Source organism: Gasterosteus aculeatus, chromosome 18 (genome assembly GCF_964276395.1).
Source record: "Gasterosteus aculeatus chromosome 18, fGasAcu3.hap1.1, whole genome shotgun sequence".
Taxonomy (NCBI): Eukaryota; Metazoa; Chordata; class Actinopteri; order Perciformes; family Gasterosteidae; genus Gasterosteus; species Gasterosteus aculeatus.
This window is the reverse complement of record NC_135706.1, coordinates 2,290,772-2,307,407: the sequence shown is the minus strand read 5'-3', so window position 1 is coordinate 2,307,407 and position 16,636 is coordinate 2,290,772. Positions and strand designations below refer to the sequence as shown.

At 50.0% G+C, this 16,636-nt stretch overlaps 1 protein-coding gene across 26 annotated transcripts in view; it reads left to right on the top strand.

Annotated features, from left to right (window-relative positions):
* The window catches only part of nrxn3b (neurexin 3b), a 210,734-nt gene that overhangs the window by 94,312 nt on the left and 99,786 nt on the right, over positions 1-16,636 (top strand). For 13 of the 26 annotated variants that reach the window (XR_013453507.1, XR_013453505.1, XR_013453506.1 and 10 more), the window contains 5 exons: positions 74-342; positions 1,064-1,254; positions 1,623-1,796; positions 2,473-2,499; positions 4,148-4,267. Coding sequence is in view for 21 of the 26 variants with exons in the window: in XM_078094031.1 (XP_077950157.1) it covers positions 74-342; positions 1,064-1,254; positions 1,623-1,796; positions 2,473-2,499; positions 4,148-4,267 (781 nt within the window). In the remaining 5 variants the exon portion in view is untranslated. The remainder of the gene's footprint in view (positions 1-73; positions 343-1,063; positions 1,255-1,622; positions 1,797-2,472; positions 2,500-4,147; positions 4,268-16,636) is intronic. The other 13 variants (XR_013453504.1, XM_078094043.1, XM_078094042.1 and 10 more) reach the window with 1 other exon arrangement.

Genomic DNA, 16,636 nt, shown 5'->3' with positions numbered 1-16,636 from the left:
ATCGCAGTGAAAAGGTGTTGAACTGGAGTGCGCTTCAATATTCATTTACATCTCTCAACTCTGCTGCCCACAGAGCCTCAAATTCAACGGGATGCAGTACATCGACATGTGCAAGAACGGGGACATTGACTTCTGCGAATTGAACGCCCGCTTTGGCATGCGCTTCATCATAGCCGACCCCGTGACCTTCAAGACAAAGGGCAGCTACCTGGGCCTGGCCACTCTGCAGGCCTATACAACGATGCACCTCTTCTTTCAGTTCAAAACCACCTCGCCCGACGGTTTCATCATCTTCAACAGCGGAGACGGGAATGACTTCATCGCTGTAGAGCTGGTCAAAGGGTGAGAGGAGGGGGGGGGGGGTGCAGTGCTGATGCATGTCTACGGTGCCTTTCCCTTGTGCAGAGCACTGAAAAGCTCTTCACACTAATGCTGCGTTCAGCACAATTCTGAGCTTACCACTTCACTTTAGGTCCGATTTGGTTCTTGTAATCGCCATCATCGTAAATGTTTAAACTTGACCCAAAAGTCCATCTAAAGTGCATCTAACTGTATTTCATTTAAGTAATACAATCCGACAATTCAGTAAAACTATCTGCATGTACATAGACGTCAGCGGGGGTCTCATTGTCATCAGATTTTTGGTGACAGTATTTATCCTCATGCACTAAAGTTATTCTGTAAAATGTTACAAATTCCAGAGATGTGTGTAGGCCGTCCTGCAGCTCAGTTGTGTAAATAGCAAAGAAACATCAGCTTGTCACGGTCAGAGTCACATGGTGCTCCAGGAAGCCTCTGTGGTCTAGGAGAAGTTCTCTGGGTATTACTAGTCAACATTCTCCATCTACACACTGGCACCTGACCACCAGGATCTGACTAATGAACATTCACAAACACACCGGCGGCTTTAGAATCAGTTTCAAGTTCACCATCTTGACCAAAGTTGCTTTGGAATGCAGATTGGAGAAGGCAAACTTTCAACCGACCGACAAGTGGACGACCCGCTGGAACCGTAAGACACACTGCGACCACACACTCGGCTAACGCGCTCCTCTTCTGCCAGGTTTATCCACTATGTGTTTGACCTGGGGAACGGGCCCAGTCTGTTGAAGGGGAACAGTGACAACCCGCTGAACGATAACCAGTGGCACAACGTGGTCATCACGAGGGACGCCTCCAACACGCACACGCTCAAGGTGGACGCAAAGTCCGTCACCCAGAATGTCAACGGAGCCAAGAACCTGGACCTCAAAGGTAGATCCTCCAGGCCGTTGGAGAACTGAAACTGTGCACGATGAGGGTGAACGACTGTACTACACCCGCCAACAGAGAACCGCTACGAAGTTGGTACCATTCGTTTGATAGAATTATAAACAGACTCGGAGCTCCACTTTGACTCTCCGACAGGCTAACTGGTCCTTTGGCTTGGAATGACCTCCACAAGCCAGGATGAGGGAACATAATACAGAAAATTAACTCCGAGATAACTCAGATTTGGTCTGAACTAAACCCGCGGCGTTGTCACCTTTGAATGGAGGCCGCTTCACAAAGCCTTCGTTGTTAGTGTTTGTTCTATGATTTTGATGCGTCTTAGACTTACTGACTGACGCTGTGTCCCTCAGGCGACCTGTTCGTCGGAGGTCTGGGACCCAACATGTACCAGAACCTCCCTAAGCTGGTGGTTTCTCGGGAGGGCTTCCAAGGCTGCTTGGCCTCGGTTGATCTCAACGGCCGCCTGCCGGATCTCATCAACGACGCCCTTTTCCGCAGCGGGCAGATTGAGCGAGGCTGTGAAGGTAGGGAAGGCCCGTGGTGTATGAGAATCATGTCCTGCTCCAAGAGATTTATTGGTCTAGTTAGTTTCCTCCGTAGCCCTTGAAGCCACACGCTGGCATTGTTAATCCAACCGAATTCCTTCTTCCCTTCACCAGGCATTTGTCACAAAACCACTTCCACTCTTAGCTTGGTTTCTTAGCTTGTTCATTTATATGTTGCCTCAGGTTATGTCTTTAGCTTTGTAGTGACACCTGAATTAAAGAAGCAAGAAACTTCTGGTTTCCCCACAAAATATAATGAAACAAAATCCTGCTATCTGAAATGATGCTACTTGAACTCAAACACTCACCGGCTGTCTTTTCCTTCTTCTCAAGAACCCTAAAACTCTAACCCTAAGGCAGAGCATTATGTTATACAAGAAGCGGCCGACTGTGTTTTGGTTGTACACAGAAACAATACTTAAGTCCAGGTGTGGCGCGCGGTGCATGTAACCTGTAGATGCAGAGAGATGCAGCTTCTCTGACTCCGTCTCTGTCCGAATGAAAAGCAAAGTGAACATTCCTGCAGATAAAAGCTCCTGTTCAAGGAAGTAAATATTTCTGTACTTGCGCCGAAGCGCCGGTCGCTCACTAACCTTTACTCTTGTTTTCCGCTCCCCTCTGTTCTGTTTGTTATTTTCTTTCTGCGCTAACAAAGTTGGTTTCACCAAAGCCGACCTGCAAGGTAGAGGGTTAAACTCAGCCTCTCTGAGGCCTGCTCGCCTGAAAGTCTGCTCTGTGCAATGCACCGTGGGTGTCGCCATGGCACGGGGTGTTCCCGCGGTGCCGCAGTGGTCACTCGCTCTTTGAAAAGAAAAAGAAGTTATGAACCTAAAACGACAGCGAGAGACTAGTGGCAGACAAATCGAAAGGGATTGAGCCCCAAGGGGAAATAATGTGTACCACTGATTGTTGTCTGGATAGCGTAGACACTGTAGCAGTGTGTACGGAGCCATGCTTGTATTAGATCGGTCCAGTAGAAGGACAGAGCGGCTCCGTGCAATAGCAGTGGTGACACGATAGAGGGCGGCAAACACAGCAGAAGGAGGCTGTCGCTGCACGTTCAAAGTGTGCCCGCCTTTCCTCAAAAAAAACACCATGTCGCCACTTTTTACCCAGCTGAGAGCGAGCGACCTTCTGCTGCGCCGTAGGAATGCATCCGAGTCCCCCACCCCCCCCCCCCCCCCCCCGCCCCCGCGCTGGCGAACACGGCGTTCGCTGTGTTTGCGCGCAGTGTGGAGGAGGCCTGGTTCGCTCCCATCACCCTGCATTACACAGGAAGTGCACTTTCAGCCGGCAAACTTTGCTCTGTTCACCACTTTCAATGTCTCTTCACATTGTCTTGCTCAAGACAATTGACTATGTTGACCTGCATCTGTCTGCTATTTATTTGGACTGTTTTCTTTTTTTATTTGACCTTATTTGCTTTTGTTTGTTTCCAACATGGTTATCGGAGGGGGTTTCTGTCGATACCCCCCCACCTCCCCCCCTCCCGATCTCCCCCGTGTCTGTCTAGACTCCGACGGGGAGTTGTCTACGTAGTTACCCGTGCTGTGCGCTCGTCCTTATCTGCATTCCCTCTCAGTAGTAGTATTCAAAGGTGAGAGCTGTGTGTGGTGTAGACGGAGAGCAAACACACATCCGGTCTGACTTTGAATACCCTCGACGCTGCCGTCTGACTCCAGCGCAGACACACGGATGTGCTCCACGTGTTCTTCTCTTCGCCAACTCCGTCTGTCTAGCGTGTCTACTGTTCCCCGTCTGTACTCGCAGTCAAAGAGAAACTTCTCAGGGTCACTGCATTTATTAAAATTGTCGAATGGCGTTTTAATCCTTGAGTCCGTTTGTGATAAGGTTCTTTTCATGTGGTGTCTTGCTTGTTCACGGAGGGAATGCAGCGTTCAAAAGTTTTATTCTCGTAAAACTTCATTAGTTGTTGGAATGATTAAAAAAAATGCATGCATGTCCACCTGCACACACTCTGCAAAACAAAGGACCCAAAGGGATGTTGACAGTGTCATCACATCGGCCCAGCTGCAGACTAGATTTGAGGCAGTTGTTCCAGCAGAGGATGTGAAAAGCTGCTGCGTCTGCTTTGGCTTGCTGCCTCACCCAGCATGAAAGAGGATCCCCGCACCGTTTCCTAAGTGTGTGTTGTACTCCAGGTCGGGCTGCTGTGGTGGCACTGTTTGCTCCTGGTTCTCCCCTCGGGGGGCCAACGCGCTGTATATCTCTCCTGGTAGAGTGCACATCTTCTGCATGGGTCCTGCATCGCTAAGGCTCAGCAGCGGCTCTTATTGGTGCCTGATTGTGGTGTCTCCCCCGTTTCACAGGCCCGAGCACGACCTGCCAGGAGGACTCGTGCGCCAACATGGGCGTGTGCATCCAGCAGTGGGAGAACTTCACTTGCGACTGCTCCATGACGTCTTACTCCGGAACGCACTGCAGTGACCGTGAGTGCTGATTAAGATGTTACCCGTACAGCACTTGAATGTGCGCCACTGATCTGTACATGTCGTCATGTGAGCTTCATCAAGTTCCTCCATTTACCAGTCAGGGAGGGTCTCAAATTGCATGCATATTGTAGATTATCTCATTTGCAATCCAGATGAACCCTTATGAGGACGTTAAAGTGCAGGAATCTCTGCCGTGCTGCACCCAGGTGGTCTCTTCGGTCCGTTTAACTGTATGCGAGCGCACTTCTATAGTAGAGCTCCTTTGAACACATGTGCTTTCAGTCAACGCCAGGCGCCACATATTTCCCCTTTTATTGCGTGAGCATATCCTGCACACACATCATTCCGGAATTGTGCACTCATTTTAACATCCTACAAACATGCGCGTGAAGTGGATCTACCTCAGGAGCCGAGCCGTCCTCTCTCCACTAACAGTGAGTACCACGTCCTTGAGTCGAGGACTCCCGGTGGCTCCTCTTCTTTGCTTATTCCGCTTCGTGTGATCTTTAAATAAGCAGATGAGAGATGTGTTGAGAGTGTTTTCTTTATTTTCTTTGCTGCGATGCAGGCAATTTGTTGTAACAAATGCTTGATAACCCGCGCTTCGGGTCCCTGAGTGAACGGCTGCGACTGATTCTGTGTAAAATATCCACATCTGCCTCAAGCGTCTTTTCATAAACAGCCTTCACATAGCTGTCATTGAAGTGTAATTGTGTGTCTTTGTGTGTGAGGGAGGAGGGGGGGGGGGGGCTCTTATCCCCATGACGACAGGGGACTGGCGGTTGATAGCTGGGGCATACAGCTACTGGGCCAGAATAACAAGGCGGTGGAGGTGTTGGGAAAGCAGCGTTCGCCTCCCTTCACCATCCACAGCTTCCTGCCTCTCAAATCACAAATTCTCTCTCCCCAAACGTTTACGTGACGCTACGGTGTTGATGAAGCATCAATAATTGACTCCAATTCTCCCCTTGCGATGGCAGTGTGTATTCCTGGGTAAATTAGTGATGATAAGGGCTCTTCAAATCATCTCCCAGCACCGTGTGGGACGACTCGGAAGGCGATCTCATTGATTTCCATATTTCATCTTTTATCTCATGTATCTCAGTGCAGCTTCAAGTCTTTGCTGTTTGCTTCTGGAGATGTTCACCAATATCGACTGGACTGTCCAAGCGTATAATCTTTACCGTCTTTACCGCAGCGGCGTTGCCCTAGATGGCAATTTTGTAGTTCATTTTTTCTCTTCTTTGGTACTTCATTTCACTTCCTTTCCAATTAAAGTGCAGAAAGAAATTTAAATCCTAAACGAATGCAAAGAGGACAAAGCGTCCCAGAGACCCAGTTGTTGTCAGAACGCGCACATGGCACTGGCTTGATTCAGTCTCCTGATGCTGGTTTCATAAGCTCAGCAGTGCCGTCACACACCTCCGGGGGGCAGTACATCCTCAAGCAGGACATGCAAGCACAAGGAGACGCAAACACCCCCCCCGAGCATGAAATCAGCTCTCCTGTCATTTTCTGCTGCTGCTTTGCCTCTTGTCCCTCTCTCTCTCTTTGTCTTTCGTCCACTACGAACACACAACCCGTCCAATTCCCATAGTCATGGGTGATATTGGGAATATTGGGTCCCCTAAACAATGCAAAATCCTACGTACAGTTTCTTCTGAAAGTGGAAGCGTCCGCCTGCTGTGTTCTGTCAACTTTTATTCCATGAGCACATCGCTGAGGGAGTGTTTTTAATGAATAATGGGCGAGTGGAACGTCTGCCTCAGTCTCTCCCTCTCTGATAGCCGGCCGCCGATATCAGTAACCGTCAGCTTCGTCTCCTGTCCGAATGAAGGCAAAGTGAACATTCCTGCCAGTGGAGCGACTGTTTGCGGCGAGCCGGCGTGCACGCTGTGCACCTGTGCGCGCTTGGTGGCGCTGGTCCCCGTGCACCTCTGCAGCCTGCACACCTTCGCTTATGGGCACATGAAAGGGAGCTAGAAAGCTACATGGAGAACATAGAGACACGTTTGGTGGGGATGAACTCTCTCTGTAGCATTTGCATCCTCTGGTTCTGGCTCACTGCTTTTTGTCACGCTCATCCCACGTCCCCCCCGTGTCCTTCCCCGTCTTCCTCTCTGTGTTTCTCTGATCGGACCTTTCCCTGTCAGGTTCGATGAATGCCACATATTTTACTTTGAATCCAAGGACGGAGGAGCTGTTGGGCCGAGCGAGAAGAGCAGCGGACACTCCTCTTCCACATCCAGAGCAATTACTCATCTTACGTAAGAGGATTATCTTTGCAAAGGTCGCTGCAGTCAGGAACATGGTAAACAAACAGAGCAGGGAGGAGAGGGAGGCTGATAACGCTCAGTCCAATGCGGACAGCCGTAATTGCTCGGATAGATTTAGTGATGAATTTCTCCGGTATATCGATCCCCCCCCTGTGCTACCGCTACAGCCAAAGTCCCTACTTCACTCTCCAAGGCAAGCGCACAGCTGCTTACAGGAATGACACAGCGAATGAAATAATCAGGGCATCAGGCCTCGTAGTCATTTGGTCCTGGTCGGGCAGAGGAGAATAAAAGGAAAGGACTGTAGAGGTCGGGGGTTAAGGAACAAGCTGCGTTTCCTCTGGTCCACAATGTTCTACTCAGATCAACACTTATTACAGACAATAAGGGAACTATTCACTCCGGCAGGACGTCAACGGTGAGATTCTGCTGTAAACAAGAAAGCAGACACAAAAACAAGTGTCTGTGGACTTCCCCGTGACTACTAAGGGAGATTTCATCGGAGGGGTGAATCACTCCACCTGCTGTCTCTGTGAAGGGGTCGAAGTAGATCAAGCCGGCTGGATCCGGCCAATCGGTGTTGAGCAGCGGTTAGTCGCTCTCTGGCAACCAGGACGAAAGAGACGCCAAAGAAAGCACCGGGCTTCACACTAGGTGCCCCAGGTTGGGCCGACCTGTTGTCCCTTTTCCTACTTTATTGGCGTTTTATTCTCGGAGGCTCATGAAAGTTCTCATTCAGTTTGTGAAAGTACCTTTCGGCTAAATTCAACTTCTACTATAAGTGGCGCATTAAAATATGAGGACATTTGTCAATAAATACCCGCGCCTGGCACCTTCCATCCCAAACGGCCACTTTGGAATGATGTCACTCCATCTGTCCTACTAGCTGAGGCGAGCTTGTTGACTAGAAATGGCCGAGGCGTCGAACGATCAGGTGGCACTGACCGCTAAGCGGCCTGAGGTGTCGCCACTGAGGAACACGTTTAGCATGACGGAGCTTTACTGCTCCTGTGACTGCACGAATGTTGCCCCCCCTCCCCATCACTTTATCACTACTCCTTCCTTGTCTCTTGATATGTGTGTTAGAACTGGAGCTTCGCGTCCAGCCCTCGGGGGGGTCCAACGAGCTGCCTCGCTATTGGCTGATGGGGCTAATGATGCTTGACCAGCGGTGCGCCGTGTCACTGGGATCGGACTGGATGTCGCTTGTGTCAATCGATGTGTCGTCGGCGCGCTCAGAGCCGCGGTATAATTGGGTGTCGTGGAGCCGAGTGCCCCAGGGCCAGAAGAGCCGACGTAAAATGGGGTGAAAAAAAGAAAGAGAGTTTTTACTCCTCAACGAACGGCTGCGCTGTGATGCCCTTTATTATGGGGCCATATATTTGTGAGCCAATGCTCCTGATGCACGATCATTTCTCGGTTAAATGACCTACTGTACTGCCAGACTGCTTATCTGTTGACATAACGGGGGCTGGAGATTCCTTCCAGCTATTCTTGTTTTAGTTTATTTCATTTCATATTTTAATATTTGTTATCTTATTATATTGTATATAATGTGTATTTTTTAATTCTATTTTCTTCCCTGTACATGCTGCTGTGACACCAAAATGTTCCTCTTGAGGGACCAATAAAGTATCAATCTATCTATCTGACATGAGCTGTAACTGCAGCACTTTACTCTGTAAATACACAAATTGTCCCTTTACATGACATTTAGTAAAAGAGCTTTACAACTAAAAGGCAGTTAGTTTAATAGGGAGCTCTAGTTAAACGTAACGGCTAACAGTCTTATGTGGTAGCTGTTGCCCAGGAGAAGAGGCTGCTGTGATGAACCGATTCTCTGCCGCCGATTGCGACCTCGCTCAGGCTCCCTGCAAACGGCCCCGGTGAGCGTGCGAGGGAGCGGTTGCACGGATGAGGCGGGAAATGATTGAGTCAAACGCATCACAGCGGGGCCATCCGTCTGCTGCGGTGCCAGGCGGGTGACCTTGAGGCCGTCGGTTTCCTCGGGGGGGGGGGGGCGGCCACAGACAGACACGTCCATCAACGCGTGTTTCCCAGACACGTGGCAGGAGCGGCGGCAGCACGCGCTAATCACCCGATCAATGCCTCGCGAAAAAATGGCACATGCCTCGAGTAAGAGCAAGTTGTATTCATTTATTTTTGCTGTGGTCTTTTGAGCGCACGTGGCCCTCGCATCGAATTTCGCATCCCCGGTGCTTTTGATCCCACAGCCTACAAAAGAAGAAGTTCTGCTAAATGCAATTTCTTTGAATCCTTTTTGGGCCACATGAATACAAGTGATTTTTCATTGGTAGACGGCCGCTGCACTCAATTGCATCAGTGAGTGCACGTTACTGTTTAGATGTGCGTGGAGGAAAGAGGAAAGGTGAGTTGAGTTTTATCGGTCTGTCCCCCCCCCCCCCCTTTCTCCCCCTATTCTCCCATCGGTGAGGCTGATGGGAAGTTATCGCCAGAAGGCAGGTAGCCTCTAAAGAGCAGAGTAAAAAGAATAACGCTCTCCTCTGCACAGCACGTACAGGAGCGGCAACGCTGTATGTCTCATGCCGTTCGGCCAGGCTTTTGCACGGGTCACACTGTAAATGAGGTGTAGCGCCACCCACTGGGCAGTCGCGTCATTCTCTATGTGATACGTCCACAGTGAGGTTTCTCGTCTTAACCTGCACAGTTTAATAGCTGTCGGACATTGTTTTTATTTCACCATCAACAGGCTCTCTTCACCGAAGAACACGCTGTGGGGAATGTGTGGTCCTGTGCAGGGGTGGGGGCAGGCCTTTCACCGTCTCCCATCGGGTGAAACTGATGGCTTTCATCAGGTGAAGGCGTTTCAAGACAATCGCCTCTGACAGTTTTATCTCCAAAGAGGACAAGCAGGCCTTTCCCGCTCGGCTTGCTGCGGTTACAAGGTTGTTGCCATTGTTTTGGAGATTACAAGATTGAAAGACAAACTCCACTGGCGACTAACTAAATATCTGAAATAGCAGCACAACATTTGCTTGTTAAAGGGGACATTTTATTTAGTACATTTAAAGAAAGCATGTATTATTCCATAGCATTTTCACAAAAGGTTTTCGTGTAAAGCCCCCTTCGTATATGTCTAATCCCCACGTGGCCTTTGATTGCTGGCTTATTTTGCTTGTGTGTCAAAGTGTTGTTTGTGATGTTTAGGACATGTCTCCCACGATGTGTTTGAGGGAATTGTTGAATTCTAATGGCTTTTTGTTGGAGGATTGAGGCCGTGCTTTTAGCGCTCTGTTGGACGGCGAGGAAGACATTGGACTCCTGGGTGTGTAGGACCGTATACCGTGTTCTTTCTCTGGGAAACATCGGCCTCAGTCCTGCCACCAGGAATAAGATGGAGGGGCTCGTGTTCCACTTGGCTTTGCCGTAGTCGTATTTTCATTGCATGATTGCCTGGTCCTCATTCTAGTGCGGGTGTGGATCCCATCTTGATCGTCTTAAACACTCACAATGACACGTTTTGAGATGCTGCACGGCATCTCAAGCTGGACCCCACACCCTCAACGGCGCTCGATCGTCGCCTCATTGAATGATCAACCTCTGACTTCCTGACCTCGTCCTCTTCGTTTCTGTCTATTGCGGGTTTCTTTCTCGGCCACATTGCTAGATGTCTGCGCTTAGCAGCCTCAGAAGCCTCCCAGCTCATAACACAGCCCCCCACAGATGGGCCGTGCAGACTTTGAAGCTGGATCACACTAACTTGAGTTGGCAGTCATACCCACCTGCCTCTACGTGAGCCACCACGTCAAGCTCTTTGATAACTGCTGTCTGAATTGCAGATAAGTTTAACACTTGATAAATAATGCAGGCTGCTTGATCTTGAATCCAACGTGGATCACAAGTGAAGACAATTCTTTGTGTTGCCAGGCGGGTTCATGCTAAATGGCAGTTCTACTCTGTAGCATTCTCCTTTTTTCCTCTCCCCAAACACGATATCTCTGTATTGGTTCACCTCAGTGCTGTGATGGAACTGGACAAAAAACGCATTGTCAAGGATGAAAGGTCTGAAAGCTCTTTAACAGTCTCTGCTCTTTATCTTTGCCGTTCATTTTTCTAAATAAAATTCTATATAATCGTCATATTTGACTAGTTCCACGGAAGGGGCTCGTCGTCATGACAAGCTGCCTCTAAAAGGTCATCATCTATATTCATCACACAATGGCCTCCATGAATATGTAATTGGGATTTGCTCAAGGGTTGTTGATTCATTTTACATAACGGCACCCGTACTGTAGTCGGTCCTTATCATCCCGACGTCTGGAAATACACCTTCACATACTAAGGAAGCGTCTTTAGAAAGGGGAATTCGGACCCGGGCGAACTACACTACAGATGCTCCTCACAGTTTGTGTTTCAGTTCAATCTTCCCGCCACTTTACATATTAAACTGCTGCATTGCAAATCATTTCATCTCAATGTCACACATCCCCTTACAGGCGTTACATTTTTAGAAAAGTTTTAGCCGCCCTGTCGCCGTGTTGACTTGTCGCACAGAAGCAGCCCAATGACGTCCCTGCACACGGTTTAAAAAGCAGCGTCTCATTCAGCTTCTCCAAGTCACCCTCTGTGCCCCTGACACACACACACACACACACACACAAAGTAGGACACTGGTGCCATTTAGATTAGTATCCCATGTGACCGATGCTGACATGAATTTGCTGGGTGACAAGGGACCCAATTACAGCAGAGGGCCGATCGTCCGCGGCCCCTCCGTTTGAAATGGTCTCCCGAGCGTCACGCAGCCGGGGAACAGGAGGATGTGTGGTTAGCGGCGGAGTGTGTGCGCGGCTGTAGCTGTGTCCCTGTCTGTTCATGTCTGTGGGGGAAGGGGGGGGGCAGGCGAGGACAAACACCGGGGTCCAACGCGTCGCTGCAAGAGTAAACCTGATGCAAACGGACCGCCGGCGGTCCTGAGATGCCTGTTATGGGTCGCGAGCCGACACATGCATAGATGCGTGCACCGCAGGTGGTCCCGCGTTACCCCCTCAGCCCCCCTTTGGTGTCTCTGCAACTTTTCATCAAGGGGGGGGGCGTGGGGTTTATCTACGGGGCCAGGTCAAAAAATCAAAATGTTAATGATCGTAGCTGAACGGCCCAGGAAACAGGAAGTGAATCAGCCACAACGCAGCCGGGCTGTGTGCACACGATTCGGTTTGACATCATTTGAGGCCCGTACACGGGGAGACGGACAAAGAGTTCCCGCTTCCTGTGCTGTCATGGATCTTCCTCGGCTGAAAGCGACTCTGAGGCGAGCCGCCCTCCGTGCTCGCGTCTTCCTTAATGCGCGTTTCCTTCATCTACTGTCGCGTGCGTCGTTGGCGTCCTTTTTTTTTCTTTTTTGTCTCCCAGGCTATTTTCAAACTGTGTTCCGCTCAGCGCGCGCTCTCTCTCCTCTGCCCTACTTCTCGAGATGCGGAACGAGAAGCGCCCTCGCGCTGGCCAATGGAACCCGAACGTCCCCCGCCATGAAGTATCTCCCTTCGGCGGCGTGATGCTTGTGAAGGGCTCTGCGTGCGTGTCGGAGGCGGGCTCGGGGAGCGCGCCGCCGTGTCGTACGTGCCGTCCGCTTCCCCTGTTCTCTTCACCTGGGCCAGGGTTGTTGGTTCAAGGGGGATCAGCTGACATACTTCTGGCGCCGCTTTCTGGCTCGGGGATTGGTTGACGGCGCCAGTGGGGGGGGTTTCCCTCGTCATTTATCCCTGTGCGATGTGTGTGCCAGTGGGACGGCGCCCCGGGCCTTTGCCAGGCCGATTACTCCCTGGCTGTTCAGCCCGTGTGTGTGTGTGTGTGTTCGGGCCCTGCTGGATGTTTCTCCATCGTAGGGACCCTCATCACGGCCCCCTCACTGTCACCGCCGTCTGCTTCCCTCCCTCCTCCCTCCTCCTGCAACGCGCCGCAGTCGGGTCCTGGCACGAGACACGAAATATCGGAAATCACATAAAGACAAAAATCAGGTGAGAGGGAGGACGCACATGTGGGAACACGCAGGCTCCTGGCGTGAAAGCGGATCTTAGATCAGGTCTTAGAAATAGGCATTTATTATTTATGAGAAGACTTCTCTCTCAGCAAAATGAAAACGTGGCTTTTTGTTATTTCGTTTTTTAGCGTCTTACAGCGACATTTGAACGTTTGACTTGATGTGTTTGGAGTCCTACAGATAAACAATAACCCCCCTCACCTCAAATTTGGATATACAGATAATTGTTTAATCCATGATACTGTATTATGATATTAACAACAATTATGATATTAACAATTTTAATCTTAAAGTGATCTTAAATATATATATATATTTATTCTTCACCCTTCGTTCCAATGGTTGGACGCATTGCTGGGCCTTTCTATATGAACACTGATGGAAGATCCTTTTATGAAACCCTTTTTTCTGGCTTTGCTCGGCTTATTTTGGTCTAATTCTTCAGAGATAAAAGGGAGTTGAGAGCTCTGAGACTTCCTCTATTTGCAAAGATGGAAAACCCTGCAGTTGTTTTGCTTCTATCTACTTCTATCCACTGTACTGTAGCCAATTAACCAATGCCTGTTTTTTTTGCATTACCTGCCATATTTTGTCATTAGTCATGATCACAAGATCTGATAAGCCAGCCGTGCGCGTGTCTGCTTGGACAACCAGCTTTTCATTTCATGTCCGTGGTCCATTGTTTCCTCCCCTGCATGCTATCAGCCCCCTGCTACCACCACCATCACGCATGCTTTACTACATCAGAGTTGATTGCTTGGTGCGTCTCAGGCTCCGAGGAAGGTGAGGCCGCCGTCAGCGCCGGCTTCATTGAGAGAAAAGCAAGGAATGAAACAGCAGAGCGGGTGGTGTGACGCAGGTCAGAGGGAGTCACACAACAAGGCAACACTACTGCAGAGTGAGTAACCTAAAAGTACATCGACATTTAACATAAGTGATTGGCTAATGGACCTTAATCGTAGTTTTTAAAAACTGGAAGTAGAGGCTGAATATCCAGTAAAAGGCGCCCTTTCTCTCCAGTGTCTCCGATAGTGATCTAAGACTCTGCAGATTTACGGGGTTTTCTCGTACGTGTACATTGTACAACATCGTAAGCTCAAGTTTCTCTTTCTGCCCCACATTTATATCAAATTCTACATTTAAGGTTTCAGGATTTGTATCGTAATTCCACACCTGTAAGAAATCTGATACTTTACACTTCGGCTCCGTTAAATGTGACAAGTTCTCAGCGGTTTATCAGAATCAAGTGGCCGACTGAGAATTCAAAGACTTTCCTTAATGGTTTGGAGTCTGATTCCCACTGAGGCTCAAATGGCTCAAATGATATTCTCCCATGGAACCGCGAGTCACTTTGAATGAAATCAGCCACTGAGCAGCATGAAAAGTGCCCATGTGGTGTCTCCGGCGAGAGCGCCGCCATGCGATCCGCTCCGTTAAGTGGACATCCGGCAATTCCTTCATCTCTTTGTGGAGGGAGACAGCAGGTGCTGCTCTGCGTATATTTCACCCCCCCGAAGAGAAGCAGAGAACTCTTCCACGTCGTTCAGTTCTGCTCAGCGCTCATAGATCGGTGTGGGGGGGGGGCTCAACGGAGTCAGCCGGCTCTTCCTCTTCCTCTCCATCCCCGCCCGCCTCCTCCGTAAGTCATTGTTACGTAAATGTCTTTAAAACTCGTGGACGCCCCATCAGGAGAAACCGCGTACGATCCCAGAGTCCCGCCTCGTTTACTGTGCTGGCGGGTTCTGTTCGGGCTCGGCAGCGTCGCCATCCTTCGGACGTTCTGTATCCCACGGGATGTGTTACCCCACACACACGCGTGTGCGTATTCCAGAGCAGCGAGCTGCATGTGTGTCTGCCGGGACGTCCCAGTGGGGAATGTGAGTCTCCGTGTGTGATGGGGCTGTTTCTCAATTACTGGAACATTTCATCACCCAAAGGTTTAGTCCATCACGTTGCGTGAGGACGGTTCAGTTAAAGCTTCTGGCCTCTTTGCTCAGAGATAAATGCTGATGTGCAGCGAAGAATATATTTTCAAAAGTGAAACGGTGCAAAGCCTGATGGGGGATTTCATGGAGATATAAATGGATCGAATAAAACTACGGAGGTGTAGAAGTTCACCCCGATATGCCGGGATAGACAATTCTTTCTTCATTCCAGCTTGTGATATAACACGTGTCAAAACGCTGCTGTTTTCTCAGTTATTCGATCCGTCCAGACTCAGCGACACTACAAACACTCAATAAACGGGTGAAAATATGTTGATCATTATTACCGACAGTACGGCTCATGATGCGTGTCGGTACTATAAATAATAATCATCATCATTTTAATAACAATGAATGAATTCTGATTCACTCATAGATATTATGAAGTAACTCGTTGTTTCACTCCTCATGTGCTCATATCTGTGGTGCTAAATGATCCGAATGAGAGACATATTTGGTTTGAGAACGCATTTATGTATTTCTATGTACGTGTCACGTGGAACTCGCTTCACATTTCTTGTCTTTTCCAACGTGAACAGTCGTGAGATGTCAATATTATACATAGAGAGAAACCCAATGAAGCCCGTCAAAGGGCAGATTGCTGTGATGTCTCCAGGGGGCGGGACCATGAGGTGCGGCGTGGGTGCACAAAAAATTCCTCCCATTGAGGACCAGACCCCTCAGGACATCACGCTGCTTATTCATTTCATCCGTTCCCACATCCAGCACGTTCCTCCTCGCTGGGATCTCTTGTGATATGAGAGGGGAAGGAACCAGCCTGCACATTGCGACGTTGCTCCTCTGGAAGTCTCTCGCCTCCATGTAGCCGTGTTTTCATTCTGGTGGAACCTTACGCGCTTCGTTTTTGCGCTTCCGTGCTCGCGTGAGCCACAGCGGTGGAGATCGACAGCTCAGATGATCAAACAGGGAGGCGCGTGAGATGAGGTGAGGGTGGGGCGTGATAAGCTTGACGCCTAAAAGAATAATCTCCCTGCGTAGCGACGCTGCCAATATACAGTATCACCTCCCATCACACAGCTGTGGTTTGCTCTCCGTAGGTTTAAATCGATCGTCAGAACTTATTTGTCTCAGAATGGAACCCTGTAAAGAGGCCCTCCACTGTTCCTGAGAAGGAGTCCAGGATTGATCGATGTGTATCTTTGTGGAGCTCTTACTGTGAAGTGGGGATTTAATATCCCACGTTTCTATTTCAACCCGGCAGAAAGGCCCTTTTCATGGTCTATATTCCCCCCTGCTGGAACCGTAGCTGTGCCGTGATTCTGATCCGAACCCGGCGTGGCGCTGATTGCACCTGAACTCCACACTGACACCGTGTGCCTGCACGGGGGCGGCCGGGCCGCCACGCTCCGAGGGGTCCGCAATCAGGGAGGCCCAACGCGCTGGCCCCTCTGGACTCCGCCGTGTCCAATTACGTGTTGCTTTGTGTGCTTTGCGCAAGCGCGCGGGGGGGGGGGGGGTTATTGCAGCCCGCGTCCCCGCCGCTCGGCGCTCGCCTGCCGTCTCCTTTTTGGTCGGCACCCCAATCAGACGCCTCCTGCGGTGCGAGCTGCCCGGGCGCCAGTGTGTGTGTGTGTGTGTGACCTCGACCTCCGCCCCCACTCGCTGCCCAAACACATTGGGCAATCTGGAAGGCTACTCGTCATTTCCATATTGTTGCCTTGATGAAAGCGCGTTAGATGCAATACATGCAAGGAGATCAAATCGGGGGGGAGAACAGAACTTAATATTCTCCGCGCTTGTCAGGCTCATTCGAGCGAGCCCCGCGTTCCGTCGTGTGGCCTCTGACACGGATGATTGCGTGGGCAGCTTTGCAGTTTTTCCTCATAATTACTTTTCGCCATGACGCTCTTGTCCATTGTCAGTCTCAATAAGGTGGAGGTGTGTGCCAGAGGGGGGGGGGAGACAGGCAGGGATGGAGCTCGTGGAGCATATCTTTCTCTCTTTTCAGCCTCTGAAACACAATTCTGTTCTTTGAAAATCTCCCTCACCTCTTCAACAAATCCCCGCGCCTCGCTGGGACCCGATGTTACATCCGGGGGCTGAAGCCGAGGCTCCGTTCTCT